The sequence below is a fragment of the Ursus arctos genome, unplaced genomic scaffold (genome assembly GCF_023065955.2).
Source record: "Ursus arctos isolate Adak ecotype North America unplaced genomic scaffold, UrsArc2.0 scaffold_36, whole genome shotgun sequence".
Lineage (NCBI taxonomy): Eukaryota > Metazoa > Chordata > Mammalia > Carnivora > Ursidae > Ursus > Ursus arctos.
In genome coordinates, this window is record NW_026623050.1 from 22,384,100 (window position 1) to 22,397,608 (window position 13,509).

Here is a 13,509-nt window from a genome sequence, read left to right on the forward strand (position 1 = left end):
AGACAGGTGCAGGGATCTTTCAGATCCAAAGGAAACAGAATAACTTCTCTGAGTAGCTGAGGTCAGAGGGTGCTGATTCTTGCGGGGGGGGGGGGGATGCACTCGGAATGAGGTGGCTTCAGGGTGATTCAAAGTCAGGACCCCTTATCATCGTGATACACTGACCTAGTTTTTGACTCTTAAAATTTTATGCATTCCTTATTAATATTTTACCCTACTTTCTTGAGCCAGGTAGAGATTTCACCTCCTAGGAGATGAGAGACTGAGTTTGAGTACTTGGTTTTCCTCTTTAGGCTGCCTGACTGGTTTATCACGTTACGAACACACTGCTGACTGTTGGTTCCTTGTTAACTGTATGTGACCACTAATGGCAGTGGATCTCTGCCCCTTTTCCACCCGGTTGTTGTAGGGTTACCAACACCACGCAGTCCTCCCGTGGGCCCTAAAGTCCTGATGTGATCTGACTTATAATTCCTTTTGTTATTCTTTATATTCAGAAACTTTATATACAAACATATATTTAATACTCTATAAACTGTATCACCTTATATCTAAATGCCTTCTAGTTTTAAAAATGAGTATAAATTGTGACATAGCTTATTATGGTCACCCTTCTTTCCTATTATTTTTTAAGATTTTATTTATTTGTCAGAGAGAGAGAGTGAAAGAGCACAAGCAGGGGGAGTGGCAGGCAGGGGAGAAGCAGGCTCCCCGCTGAGCAAGGAGCCTGCCGCAGACTCAATCCCAGGACCGCGGGATCATGACCGAGCTAAAGGCAGAGACTTAACGACTGAGCCACCCAGGCGCCCCCTTCTTTTCTATCAAAACTATCTTTGTGTACACTTTCTATTAACTTTCCCTTTGAGAGACACTGTTGAACACAAGGCATCTCTCAGACTTACCTTATTTCCATGATAATTATTTTCTTCTCCTCCTTTGTCGATGCCCCAATTGTTGCAACTCAGCCGGGGAGACTTCTCTTCCATCGGCTTCTTCGCCTGTATATCAGGGTTCCTGATGCTTTTGGGCTCATTCTTGCCATCCTTGATTTTGTCCTGTTTCAAGATATGATATTGGCTTGTCTCCAAGGAGCCCTGGTTCATTTTAGTGGCGAACTATATTGAAAACTGCCTCGGCACGGGAATTGGTCGTGGCTAAAGCACTGTGCCTACTGTTAGGCCAATTTTAGTCATGACAGAATTGGGGGCCATGTGTGTCTTTTTAAGACTATGAAATAACACTGACACTTTCCAAATTTAATTGTATTTATTGCTTTACAATACAGGGTTCTGTTAGCCACTAAAAATTCCTATGCTCTTGGCCTGTTCTAACATCAGTCATTTTTATACCACAGCTTCCAATCGCCTGCTTTAAACTATAATGATGCCAAAAGTGGTATTTCAAATATCTTTGTGAAGTTTTGATAGACATATCTGGTAACCTCTTATATTCCATCTTATTAATAAAGTAGCTACCTTTTATTAAGGGCCTAATTGCAGACTCTGGAGTGAGGCTGCCCGAGTTCAAATCTCAGCTCTGCCACTTACTAGTTACGGGATCTTGAGCAAGTTACTGAACTGCTCTGGGCCTCAGTTTGCTCATCTGTAAAAGGGAGTTTTCTTTAAAATGGTGTCTTCTCCATAGAGTTGTTACGAGGATTAAATTAGTTCATATTTAGTGATTTGAAAAGTACATGGCTCACTGTAAATGCCATATATGTTTACTGTTTTTCCAATTGTCTGGGCCCCAGGGTCTCCTTTCATTGTCCCTGATACATATTTCTTCCTCCTCCTTCTCCTCTCCACCTTCCTTTTTAAAGTAGCAAATGTGGATCATTTTGGTCTCAATCCATCATTGGTACTTACTGATGCTTACTCAGATTTTGAGCCCCCCATTCCCACCAGATCCCTAGAAGTTTGCGCTAGCCTAGCCCCATCAGACCTCATTTTCATCAAACAATTCAAAATCTTCCTGATACAAAAATATGGCCATTCTTTTTTTTCTCCCAACAACTTATATTTGCCCACCTCCTGAAGAAGGAATATCCCATTCCGTTTCCGATCTAGAAACTGCTACTGAAATAAAATCCTAAGAATGCACCTCCATAAGGTTGATCAGCTTTCTGAAACTCTGAACTGAACTCATTCCATTTTTCTCTGCTGAAAATCCTGAACTTACAGCAAAATTCAAAGGTCAGAGGAAAGAAGTCCCACGTCTTGGTTTTGTTCATCCTGCATTTAATGTGTGTTGTCTGATACGTAAAGCTCTCCACGTGTCCGTTGTGCATTCCTGGGACTTTTATTAATTTTCCAGGGTACTAGTGGGGCAGCAGCACCAGGCACCAGGGCTCCACGTCCGCGTTTTATTGGACATACATTCTTGTTTAGCGCATGTGCTATGGCTCCAGCCATTCCCTCCCCTGGGCCCGAGGGAGTTGGGGGAGGACGTGGCTGCTGTACATTTGTGACATAATTTCCCAAAAATGCCAAAAGGTGCAGTACCAGGTCCTTCGTTGCTGGAAGGCACGCAGCCTCCTGAACTGCATTTCACATCTGAACACAAGGGGGCGGTGTTTGAAAGCAGGACGACCCTGGAACTGGAAGCGCTGTCAGGGAAGCTATGGGCTACAGAGCACAAGCCAGGCAGTAGTTAGTGAGGCTGCACTTTGTGGGTTCACTTTAGGTCCAGTCTGTGGGACAGGGTGCAGAGTCTCTGTTTTCCTGGATGGAGTCCCAGCATTTTCTGGTTTAACTGTTTCTTAGTCCGTCCCTCCTCCTCTAACTTGTCTCCTACTGCCCATCTTCAGGCTCTCACCTCCTTTTGCTTGTCAACCTTGTTGTGTATCATTTACATAAACAAACCTCATCTGTGCGAAGTGTATAGTGACAGATGGGAACTAGAAGTATTATGGTGGACATTCCACAGTGTATATATATATGAATAGCGAATCATGTCGTACACCTGAAACTACAATGTGATCTGTCAATTACAGCTTAAAAAACAAACATCTAGTTCAGTGACTTTTGACAGTTGTACGTACCTGTGAAACCACCACCACAATCTAGATGTGGAACATTTCCACCACTTCCCAAAGACTCCCTGTTTCTCTGTTCAACTCCGGGCAGCTAGTGATCTGTTTTTTTTTTCGGTGGTAGGGGTCACTTTATCACTTTTTGTCACTGCAGACTTGTTTGCATTGTCTGGTAAATGAAATCCTACAGTATGGACGCTCTTGTATCTAGCGTCTTCCTCAGAGCATAATGATTCTAGCTGCATCTATGTTGTAGACCTCCCTTTCTGTCGCAGAGTGGCAATCCGCCATATCTATCCATCCACGCATTTGTTCATCTACATTTGAGTTTCCAGTTTGGGGCTCTTGTGAATGAAGCTGCGGTAAGCATTACTGTGCAAGTCATTATGTGAACATAGGTCTTTACTCCCCTTGGGTAAATTCCTAGTAGTGGAATAGCTGGGTTGAATGATAGATGCAGGTTTAACTTTCTAAGAGGCTGCCGACAGCTTGTCAAAGGGACTGTAGTATTTTACATTCCCACCAGCAGTTCGAATATTCCAGTTTCTCCACATCTTCACCCTTAGTATCATCAGTCTGTTCAATTTAGCCATCCTAGAGGGCGTATAGGTGGTCTCTCATTGTGGTTTTATTTGCATTTCCATGGTCATTAGTGATGTCGGGTGTCTTCATAAATGCATACTGGCCATTTATGTATTTTGTGTTGTGAAGTGTCCGTTCAAATCTTTTGCCCATTTTATCAAGTTTTTAGTTTTCTTACCGAGTTGTAAGAGTTCTTTTTATATTCTGGATATCAGTTCTTTTTTAGATACATGTATTGTGAATATTTTCTCCCATTTCATGACTTGCTTTTTCATTTTTTTTTTTAATTAAGTAAACTCTACACCCAACGTGGGGCTCAAACTCATGACCCCAAGATCAAGAGTCACATGCTTCACTGACTGAGGCAGCCAGGTGCTCTTTTTCATTTTCTTGAACATACGGTTTTTAGTTTTTATTTTTGATGAAGTTCAGTTTCTCAACTTTTTCTTTTACAGTTTATGCTTTTTGTGTGCTAGGAAATCTTTGCCTACTAACAAGGTCACAGAGATTTTCTCCTAGGGTTTTCCCTAAACATTTTATAGTTTTTGCTTTGTAATTGAGATCTGTAATCCACTTGGAGGTAATTTTTGTGTTTGGTGTGAAGGAATATTTTTTTCCACATAGATATCCAGTTGTTTCAGCATCTCTTTGATCCCTGTTATTTGTACAACCCCCCCCCCCTTCTTTGATCAGGCTAGCTGGGAGATTATCAATTTTGTTGATGTTTTAAAAAGTTAGAATAGCTTTTGGTTTTGTTGATATTCTCCATTGTCTGTTTTCTATTGTATTGAGTTTTGCTCTGATAGTCATTATTCCCTTCCTTCTAATTAGTTTGCTCTTCTTTCTCTAGCTCCTTGAGGTGGACATTAGGCCATTGATTTTAGAGCTCTATCAGCAGCTATAAATGTCCCTGAACCCTCTGCTTCAGTGGCACCCCTCAAGCTATGATACGTTGTATTTTCAGTATCATCCAGTTTGAAATATTTTCTAATTTCCTTTGAGAGTCGTCTTTGACTTATATTCAGAAGTGTGTTGTTTAACCTCCAAATATTTGAGGTTTTCTTAGCTATTGTATTGTTTTTGATTTCTGTTATGGTCGGAGAACATACTTTGTATGGTTTTAATTCTTTTAAATTTATTGAGACTTGTCTTATGGCTCAGCACATGGTTTCTCTTGGTTAGTGTAAAAAAAAAGGTATTCTGCTGTTTTTGTGTTCTGTAAGTATCAATTAGACGTAGGTGGTTGAGGGACGCCTGGGTGGCACAGCGGTTAAGCGCCTGTCTTCGGCTCAGGGCGTGATCCCGGCGTTCTGGGATCGAGCCCCACGTCAGGCTCCTCCGCTATGAGCCTGCTTCTTCCTCTCCCACTCCCCCTGCTTGTGTTCCCTCTCTCGCTGGCTGTCTGTCAAATAAATAAATAAAATCTTTAAAAAAAAAAAAAAAGATGTAGGTGGTTGATAGTTTATCTGATTTATCAGTTGCTGACAGAGGGGTGTTAAAATCCATTACTATGGTTTTAGACCATCTATTTTAACTTCATATATTTTGAAGCCCTGTTATTAGATACATATACATTTTTTATTATGTCCTGGTGATGAATTGATGTTTACATTATTATGAAATGTCGATCACTGCCGTGTTCATATTGTCTTGAAGTCTCTCTTATCTGGCATTAATATAGCTCTTCCTGCCGTCTTAAGTTTACCGTCTGTTGTATATCTTTTTCCACCCACTTATTTTCAACTGATCGATGTTTCTGTATTTAATGTGCATCTCGTATAGACCATATATAGTTAAGTCTTGCTTTTTAAAATATATTCTTATAGTCTTTTATTGGAGTGTATAGTCCATTGACATTTAATAATTGGTATGACTGGATTTAGGTCTGTCATTTTACTATTTGTTTTCTGTTTATTCCCTCTGGTTTTGTTTTGTTCCCTCTTTCTTGTATTCTTTTGGATTATTTTTTAGAATTCCATTTTAATGTATCTATTGGCATTTTGCTGTGTCCCTTTTCTCTAATAAACTGTTCATAGCGCGCTTAAAGGTAGTATTGTACTCCTTTGTGTAAAACGTAGAAATCCTGCAATGATATAGGTCTATTTACCCCTCCCCTTGCTGTCAGTCATTATAATTTTTGCTTTAATAGTCATATGTACTTTAGAGAAATTGAGAAAATAGTCTTTCATATTTACTCATACAGTGTATTTCTGATGTTCTTTCATTCCTGAAAATCTCAGGCCTTTTATGTAGCATTTTGTGTAGTGTAGCAATGTGGGGACAAATTCACTTAGTTTTTCTTGATCTGAAAGCGAGCTCTTTTACCTTCATTATTGAATCATAGAGCATTCAGTTTCTTTCTCTTAGTGCTGTCTTCTGACTTCCATGGTTTCTGACGAGAAATCTGTGGTGATTCAAATTATTGTTCCCCCATATATAATAAGATTGCCTTCAAGATTTTTTTCTCTGTGGTTTTCAGTAGTTTGACTGGGATGTGCCGAGGTATAGTTCTCTTTGAATTTATTCTGTTTGGGGTTTGCTGAGATTCTTGGATTTGCAAATTTATGTTTCACCAAATTTGGGAAATGTTTAGCCATTATTTGACTACTTTTCCTGCTCTAGTTTCTTTATCCTTTCCTTCTATGAGTCTAGTATCCCTATGTTAGGCATTAGAAATTGTCCCATAGTTCCAGGAAGCTCCATGTATTATTTTCAGTCTTTTCTTTCTTCATTTTATTGTGATCAAATTATTTTTTAAAAGATTTATTTAGAGTGTGGCAGGGGAGGGGCAGAGGGAGAGTGAGTCTTAAGCACACTGTGCTGAGCGTGGAGCCAAATGTGGGGCTCCATCTCACAACCCTACGATTATGATCTGAACTGAAACCAAGAGCCAGATGCTTAACTGACTGTGCTATCCAGGCGCCCCTGATTTCTATTAATAGGTCTTCAAGTTCACGGACTCCTTCCTTTGTCATCTCCATTCTTTTCTTCAGTCTAGTGAGTTTTTAACATTTCAGGCAATGTATTTTCCAGTTCTAAAGTTTCCATTTGGTTCTTATATATATATATATATATATATATATATATATATATATATATATATATATATATGAATTTTTTTTTACTACATCAATTAGTAGCATCTCTGACCTTACTGAGCATAGCTGCTTGAAAGGCCTTGTCTGAAAATTCCAACAAACATCAAGATTGGCATCTGTTGCTTCTCTTTCTCCTTGGAAATGGGTCACATTTTCCTGACTCTTGACAAATTCAGTAATTTTGGCCTATAATCTGGACATTGTAAAGGTTCTGTTGTGGAGACTTTGGATTGTTTTATCTGAACAGTGTTGAGGTTTTTGTTTCAGGTAATGAATTTGGTTATACTGACTCCCACCCTGCCGTGCTGTAGTGGGTGATGGCTCAGATCTCGAGTTCAGTTCTTTTCAGTTAGCCCAGCACATGCATGGTTTGGGGGTCTGCCAGAGATCTGAGTCTACAGGCAGAATTTAAAGTTTCTGCCTTCTCTTGACTCTCTTTTTGGCTTTCCCTTTACTCTTGGCAGTCCTGGTTATGCTGGGCTCCTTCTACTGTTTTTTTCGTACTAGAAAGATGATTCTTCTGTTGAATTTCTAAAGTGTGCTGCTGCCACAATGATTGTACTGCTCTTGGGCAAAGCTGCAAACAAAAACAAACTGATGAGTCACAGAGAACCCACTCCAAGCTTGTCACTCCCCCTCACAGCTTGCCTGTCCTTATTCAGTCTCCAAAGACCTTAATAGATTTTTGTCTTCTGTCCAGAGTTTATTCTTTGCAGGAGGATCCACTGGTTAAGTGCCTACTCCTCAACGCCATAAATGCAGCTCTCGCTCCTTGAACTAGGAAATTGCAGTGGCCTCCTTGACTAATCAAGTTTTATTTCCTTTCGCCCAGAGTTTTATTTCCCTGCAAGACAGTTTCCATCTGGAAGCCCAGTGATTGCAATAACATCTAGCGTTGACTCTGGGCTTACAGAATTTGGGGTATAAAATCCTTGTAAAGGCAGATGTAGCCGTTCGTAACTAACTCTTGCTACCTGTATACTGCATAAGGTGCTTGTTCTCAACCTGGTATGTTCTGAAATCCTGGAATACTCAGCCCTTTGTTTCTCTTACTCTCTTTCCCTTGCATAACTCCAGCAAATCTTCATGCAGTTCACTCATTTTCCGTCTTGAGTTCGGCGTCCCGAGTTCCCCCTTAATATTCTTCTGTGGGTCCCTCCGGCATGGGACTTATGACTGTTATTTTCTGCTTGGTTGTCTCTACCCCCAAAAGACCAAACTCAGGGGTTGCAAATCTTGCCATAGTTCTTTAACTGCTAACTAGCTCCCTTCACCTAACCTGATACATAGTTGGTACTCCTTTTTTTTTTGCATTGAAATTTAAGAGTACAGGTTTTTCATTTCAGCTTTCAGTGGGTATCTGCTGTGCACACATAGAGTTCGCCTGAAATAGAACAAAGGATTTGTGGCTACTTGTCTACTATTGACTATATTCGGTGTATCAATAGGGCATATTTACTAGCCTTGTTTTTCTTTCATGCCCCCTAACTGCAGGTAGTTAGCTCAGAATTATGTGAAATCGTCATTACTAAACTCTACCCTGAGAAAAGACAAGGCGGTGGGATTCCTGGAGCTTGTTAATTGGCAAGCCTCTTCTGCCTTTGTTTCTTTCCTTATGAATGGGAGAATCCATATATTGCTGGGGAAGCTGTGTGCATGTGTGTGCACGTGTGTGCGTGTGTGTAAATGCTGTGCCTCGGGCAGTAAGCCAGCAACATTCTCCCATCCTGAGCACTAGGTGATAGATTTGGAGCCCATCCATCTGTCACGGCTTGTCAGCTGCTGGGCTATCTGGAATGCATTCTCTCCCTATCCACCGTTGCCCATTTTTTCTGAAGGGATCCACAGACCTTTACAGAACAGGAGTTTGTACCAGAGCCACTGCTTTGCTCTTTGGTATCACCAGTTCAGAGCAGGAACTGCTGAGCTGTACCCCACGTTCTTTCTTTTGAAACAAAGGAGTTTCTTTTTCAAAGAACTTCTCAACTTTCATGCGTTAATCTAGCCTTAGAAGAGTGCTTTAGCTTCAGGTCCAACCTAAAAGAAAAGACAAATGCTTTAATTTTTTTTCTAATCATGCAAATAACATGCTCCTTATAAAAGTATTTATACATTTATTTATTCAATAAATATTTATCTTGTCTCTCTGACCTGCCATGCACTGAGAATATAGCTAAGAAGATAGATATGGTATTGCCTCATGAAAATTTAGTCTAACAACAAGTGTTGGTGAGGATGGGAAGAAAAAGAAATCCTCTTGCACTGTTGGTGGGAATGCAAACTGGTGCAGCCATGGTGGAAAACAGTATGGAGGGGGTCCTCAGAAAATTAAAAATAGAGCTATCCTACAATCTAGTGATTGCACTACTGGGCATTCACTCGAAGAATATAAAAATACTAATTTAACTTTTAACTAAAGGGATATATGTACCTCTATGTTTATAGTAGCATTTTTACAAAAGCCAAATTATGGAAGCAGTCCAAGTGCCAACTGATAGATGAATGGATAAAGAAGAGGTGCTATATATTTATACAATGGAATATTATTCAGCCATAAAAAATGAAATCTTGCTATTTGCAATGACATGGATGGAGCTAGAGAGTATAATGCTAAACGAAATAAGTCAGAGAAAGACAAATGCCATATGCTTTCACTCATATGTGGAATTTAAGAAACAACACAAATGAACAAAGGGAAAAAAAGACAAACCAAGAAATTAACTCTTACCTCTATAGAACAAACTGATGGTTACCAGCGGGAGGTGGGCTGGGAGATGGGTGACATAGGTGATGGGGACTAAAGAGTACACTTACCAAAGAATTAAACTAGTAATATACAAAAAGAGAAAATTTAACATTACAGAAAAATAAAGAACTTAAAAAAAAATTAAAAACTCAATACTCAGAGATAACCACTGTTAACCTCCTTCTGGAATTTGTGTATGTTTGCCCTTTAGGTGTCAGGCACCATCCTGATTCTTGTGTTTTCATTCCAACAGCCTCAACCCTCTTGCTCTTTGTCCTTCATTTCCCCCATGGGGCAAATTTCCAATTCCTGAGCATCTAATCATCAACCTATGTAATGTTTGGCTCTGGCCTGAAAAAAACTATTTAGAACGCTAATTTTAATCCCAAGGAGCTTGTTCTACTTTATATGTTTGAGATTCTGAATTTTCCAAACCTATGAAATACTAATTATTAAGTTATAGAGGTATTTCCCACTAAATTAAATTAATAGACTTACTCATTTTATAGTTTAATAAGGGAGTATTAAAACATGAGCTGTACCTTATTTATAATTGCAAGAGAAGTGATAAATATCTAAATGCCATCAATGAGACTAAATAATGTACCTCCACACAATGGAATGCTATGAATCCATTAAAATAGCTTGTTGACATAAAAAGAAAATAAACATGGCAAGATATTCACAACAAATTGTTGAGTGAAAAAACCCCACATTTAGCATGGAACGGGGTATTTTGTTTCCACTGATGTAAAATTGGATACGTGTATGTGCATGCACAGAAAACTGTAAGGAGGCAATCTATTTCTTTAACTCCTACTGTGTAAGACGTGCTCACTAAATACATTATGACAGATGTCCATGTCCTAGCGCAAAATCGGATAATGCATATAAATTGTATCATGCGTGTTTGTGGGGGAACCCATTTGCTTGACTAAAAGTACTGTTTTCCTCCTCTCTAGAATAATGAACTACAAAGCAGGCTGGACTATTTAATAGAAACCCAGGCCAAGCCTGAGGTGGAGACCAGAGAGATTGGAGTGGGCTGTGATCTTCTCCCCAGGTATTTGGGAATTTCCTATTTTTCTGACTCAGATTCCTCTTTGACTTAAGAAAATACTTTATGGGGCTGTGATTACCAGAATTGCATTCTTTCTATCAAAAATATTTCTGCAAAGATAAATGGTAACTGCCGAGGGGTCTGGCTCATTTCTCTAGGAGAGGGAGCATTGTGCAGGGCAGGGGTAGTGAAGAGAAGCGTGGGGAAGCCACGGCCGAGAGAGACTGGCCCTGTCAGGCAGTGCATGCATTTGTTCCCCCGTCCGTTCGTTCATTCACTCAGCAAACATCTGTTGGGCACCTTCCCTGTGCGAGATGCTTATGGAGAGTAATGAGATTTGGTTCCTGCCCCACATGCAGTCTGGAAGGGGAGACAGACATGGAGGCAGATATTTACAACAGTGCAAGAGGGACTGCGAGGTGCTTTGGTAACACAGAGGAGGGAGGATCTAAAGCTTGAACAAACTCATCTCATCCCTGGTGCCACGACACAGTCTAGTTAAGCACTGGCTCAGCATCACAAATAAATTGATCTGTTTCAGTCACGACAGATGAATAATAACCACAACTTAGTTTGTTCAGTTGCATTTCTGAGCTCGACGACTGACCTGTTTGTCCTGAAGCTGCTCCACACACCCAGGCCTGGGTCTCTCCCCAGTAAGATTAGAGTCTGTGACCCAGTAACTAACCCATCATCTCTAGGTGCTCAAAACTGTGCTCGGACCAAACAGTTACCTAAAGGTAACCAAAGTCACAAAGTACCTCGTGTACTGTGTGTAGGATGGTGAATTCCTGTGTGATCAGGGGCATTTGTGTGTGTTGTGTTAGATATTAGGCCAGAAAAATGTAGAATCCTAGAGCCTTGAATGGTTAGATCTGGTGGGAAATGGTGGTGAGCCCACCACCAAGCTGGGATGTTGAATACCTGGGTCTAGTCCTCCTCGCCAGCAGCAGGATGTGTTCAGGCCAGACTGCCTTTGCTGGGGCCTCTGCTTCCCAGTTTGTAAAGTCAGTGGTTTAGAGTAGGTGATTTCACAGGTTTAACTCAACAGGGAAAAAGCTACGTAAGTAGACTCGAGGTCTCATCAAGATGGGGGACAACGTCCCTGATAAAAATATAGCCAAAAAAGAATGGTCATGTCCAGGGACTCCTTCTGAAATATAAATAGTTTGGCCATTTCTCTCCTTTTTTATTTTTCAGGAACCAAGTGGTTTAGTCCACTTTAATTGCCCACATAATAAATCTTGTTTGGCTTAAGACGGGTACAAAACTATGTCTGAAACCAATAAATTGTTTGTTTTCTAATTCCCACATTTTGGCTTAAAACAAGGTTTTCAATTTGTATGCCGAAGGATAGCCCGAAGCAAACTTTTATGGCTAAGTTATGAAACCACAGAATGGTTTTCATAATGGAAGTGCTGACAGACCCTTAACTTATGGCCATGGTGAACTTGGAAGCCTCTTCAGCATCTAAAAGCAGCTTTTCCATAAATGTAACATTTGGTTTCCCCCAGGATCCATCTTAGCGCTTTCACTGCGTAGGTCAATCAGCAGAGGAAATGAAAGCTACATATCCGCATTTCCGAAAAGGCAGGGTAAGATTCAATTCGTTTCCTCTCCGATATTTATTAAGTGCCTACTACGTGAAAGGTGCCATGCGGGTGTGAGTGGCAAGGAGCACGGGGTCTTTAGAGAGAATTCAGAGCAGTAGTTTCCCACCTGTGCTTCTCAGAGCTGCCTCGCTGCACGCTGGGCTCTCTGCTGGGGCTCAGGGAGAGGCCTCCGGATGCCTCTGGGGGCGGGAGGTGAGCAAGGAGCTGGCCTGCAGGGACCCTCCCCATCCTGAAAAACAAAATAACACAAAACTTAGAAACTCAGCTTTTAGTGTGTTTTAGATGTTGGACCCCAAGTAAGATTTTGTTTGAATGAAACTGGAACCCACCCCCCCCCGTTGAGTTTAATCCCCATGTTTGATAGACTGCAGAATCGAGGCTCAGAGAGGTGAGTGATTCACTGGAAGCCGCACAGCCAGGATTGGAACGAGGCCTTTGGCGTCCTGGTGCGGTACATGTGTCGTTTTAAAATACTAATAGAGTTCCTAAATTGTGTATGTTCTAACAAAATTCCTGGTTCTTATGTGGACTTTGAACTTGCATCTAACTAATACAAGATCCCATGGTGTTTTCCAGAATATTTTGAAAATGGCCCCCTCCAAAATGTTTTAGATCAATAAAAGTATTGCATTAAGCCTTAATTCTGCACATGAGTTTTGTTCTCACTACCTGTTCTTGCACAAAGAATCTGGCAGTGTGGTCCAGTTAGGGCACCTCGGGCCATGGGGCTTTGCTGCCCACCAGCTGCCCGCTGAGCACAGCCTTGGGCAAGCTACTTAATCACTCTGAAGCCTCCGTTATTTCATCCTTAAGATGGGAATGAAGAGGACAATATCAAATCTCATAGGGTTTCTATGAGGATTAAGTGAAAGCATTAAGCATGGTAACTAGTTAAGCACTTACTTAATAAAGAATAGCTATTATTACTATTAACTACACCAAAACTCTGATTTTTCATGTAAGACACTAGATCAAATATAAGTGAATTTGGGGGTGCTAAGACAATTTCATTAATTTTTACTGGTGGTTATGATTGATAGTGCTTCAGCATGCATTAAGCTCTCCAATTAAACTCTCCGTGGTTTGAAACCCTCTACACAGTGCATAAAACCCCGGAAGGCCCCATGATGGAGGCGGCCTCTGTCAGCTGAAATGTCAGAGTGGTCCCGGTGTATTCCAGGCACTGGGCATGCAGCCTCACGGGAGAGGAACGGGCCACCTCGGATTCATTTCTCCCTCTAACTGGCAGGCTTTCATGCTGTGCTCCTGCTAACAGCGTCTGACTTACAATTAGAGCTGCTTGATTTTTATGCTGGAAAAATTCGACATCAGCCTTTTCTTTACTTACAGAGCCCGCAGGCCCCTTTTGTGACCTCCTC

The 13,509-nt window shown here is 40.9% G+C and overlaps 1 protein-coding gene and 1 long non-coding RNA gene across 15 annotated transcripts in view; one reads left to right on the plus strand and one right to left on the minus strand.

Moving 5' to 3' along the window:
• Nucleotides 1–13,509, plus strand: part of MYZAP (myocardial zonula adherens protein) — an 85,671-nt gene that overhangs the window by 66,770 nt on the left and 5,392 nt on the right. Inside the window, exons 12-13 of one of the 2 annotated variants that reach the window (XR_006411589.3) lie at nt 10,420–10,520; nt 12,032–12,112. Coding sequence is in view for 1 of the 2 variants with exons in the window: in XM_026518568.4 (XP_026374353.2) it covers nt 10,420–10,520 (101 nt within the window). In the remaining variant the exon portion in view is untranslated. The remainder of the gene's footprint in view (nt 1–10,419; nt 10,521–12,031; nt 12,113–13,509) is intronic. The other variant, XM_026518568.4, reaches the window with a different exon arrangement.
• Nucleotides 1–13,509, minus strand: part of LOC113269674 (uncharacterized) — a 61,878-nt gene that overhangs the window by 21,400 nt on the left and 26,969 nt on the right. For all 13 annotated transcript variants that reach the window (XR_008957069.1, XR_008957077.1, XR_008957076.1 and 10 more), the window contains 3 exons: nt 12,237–12,359; nt 8,562–8,748; nt 903–1,055 (listed from right to left, as the gene is read on the minus strand). This is a non-coding gene — a long non-coding RNA (uncharacterized LOC113269674). The remainder of the gene's footprint in view (nt 1–902; nt 1,056–8,561; nt 8,749–12,236; nt 12,360–13,509) is intronic.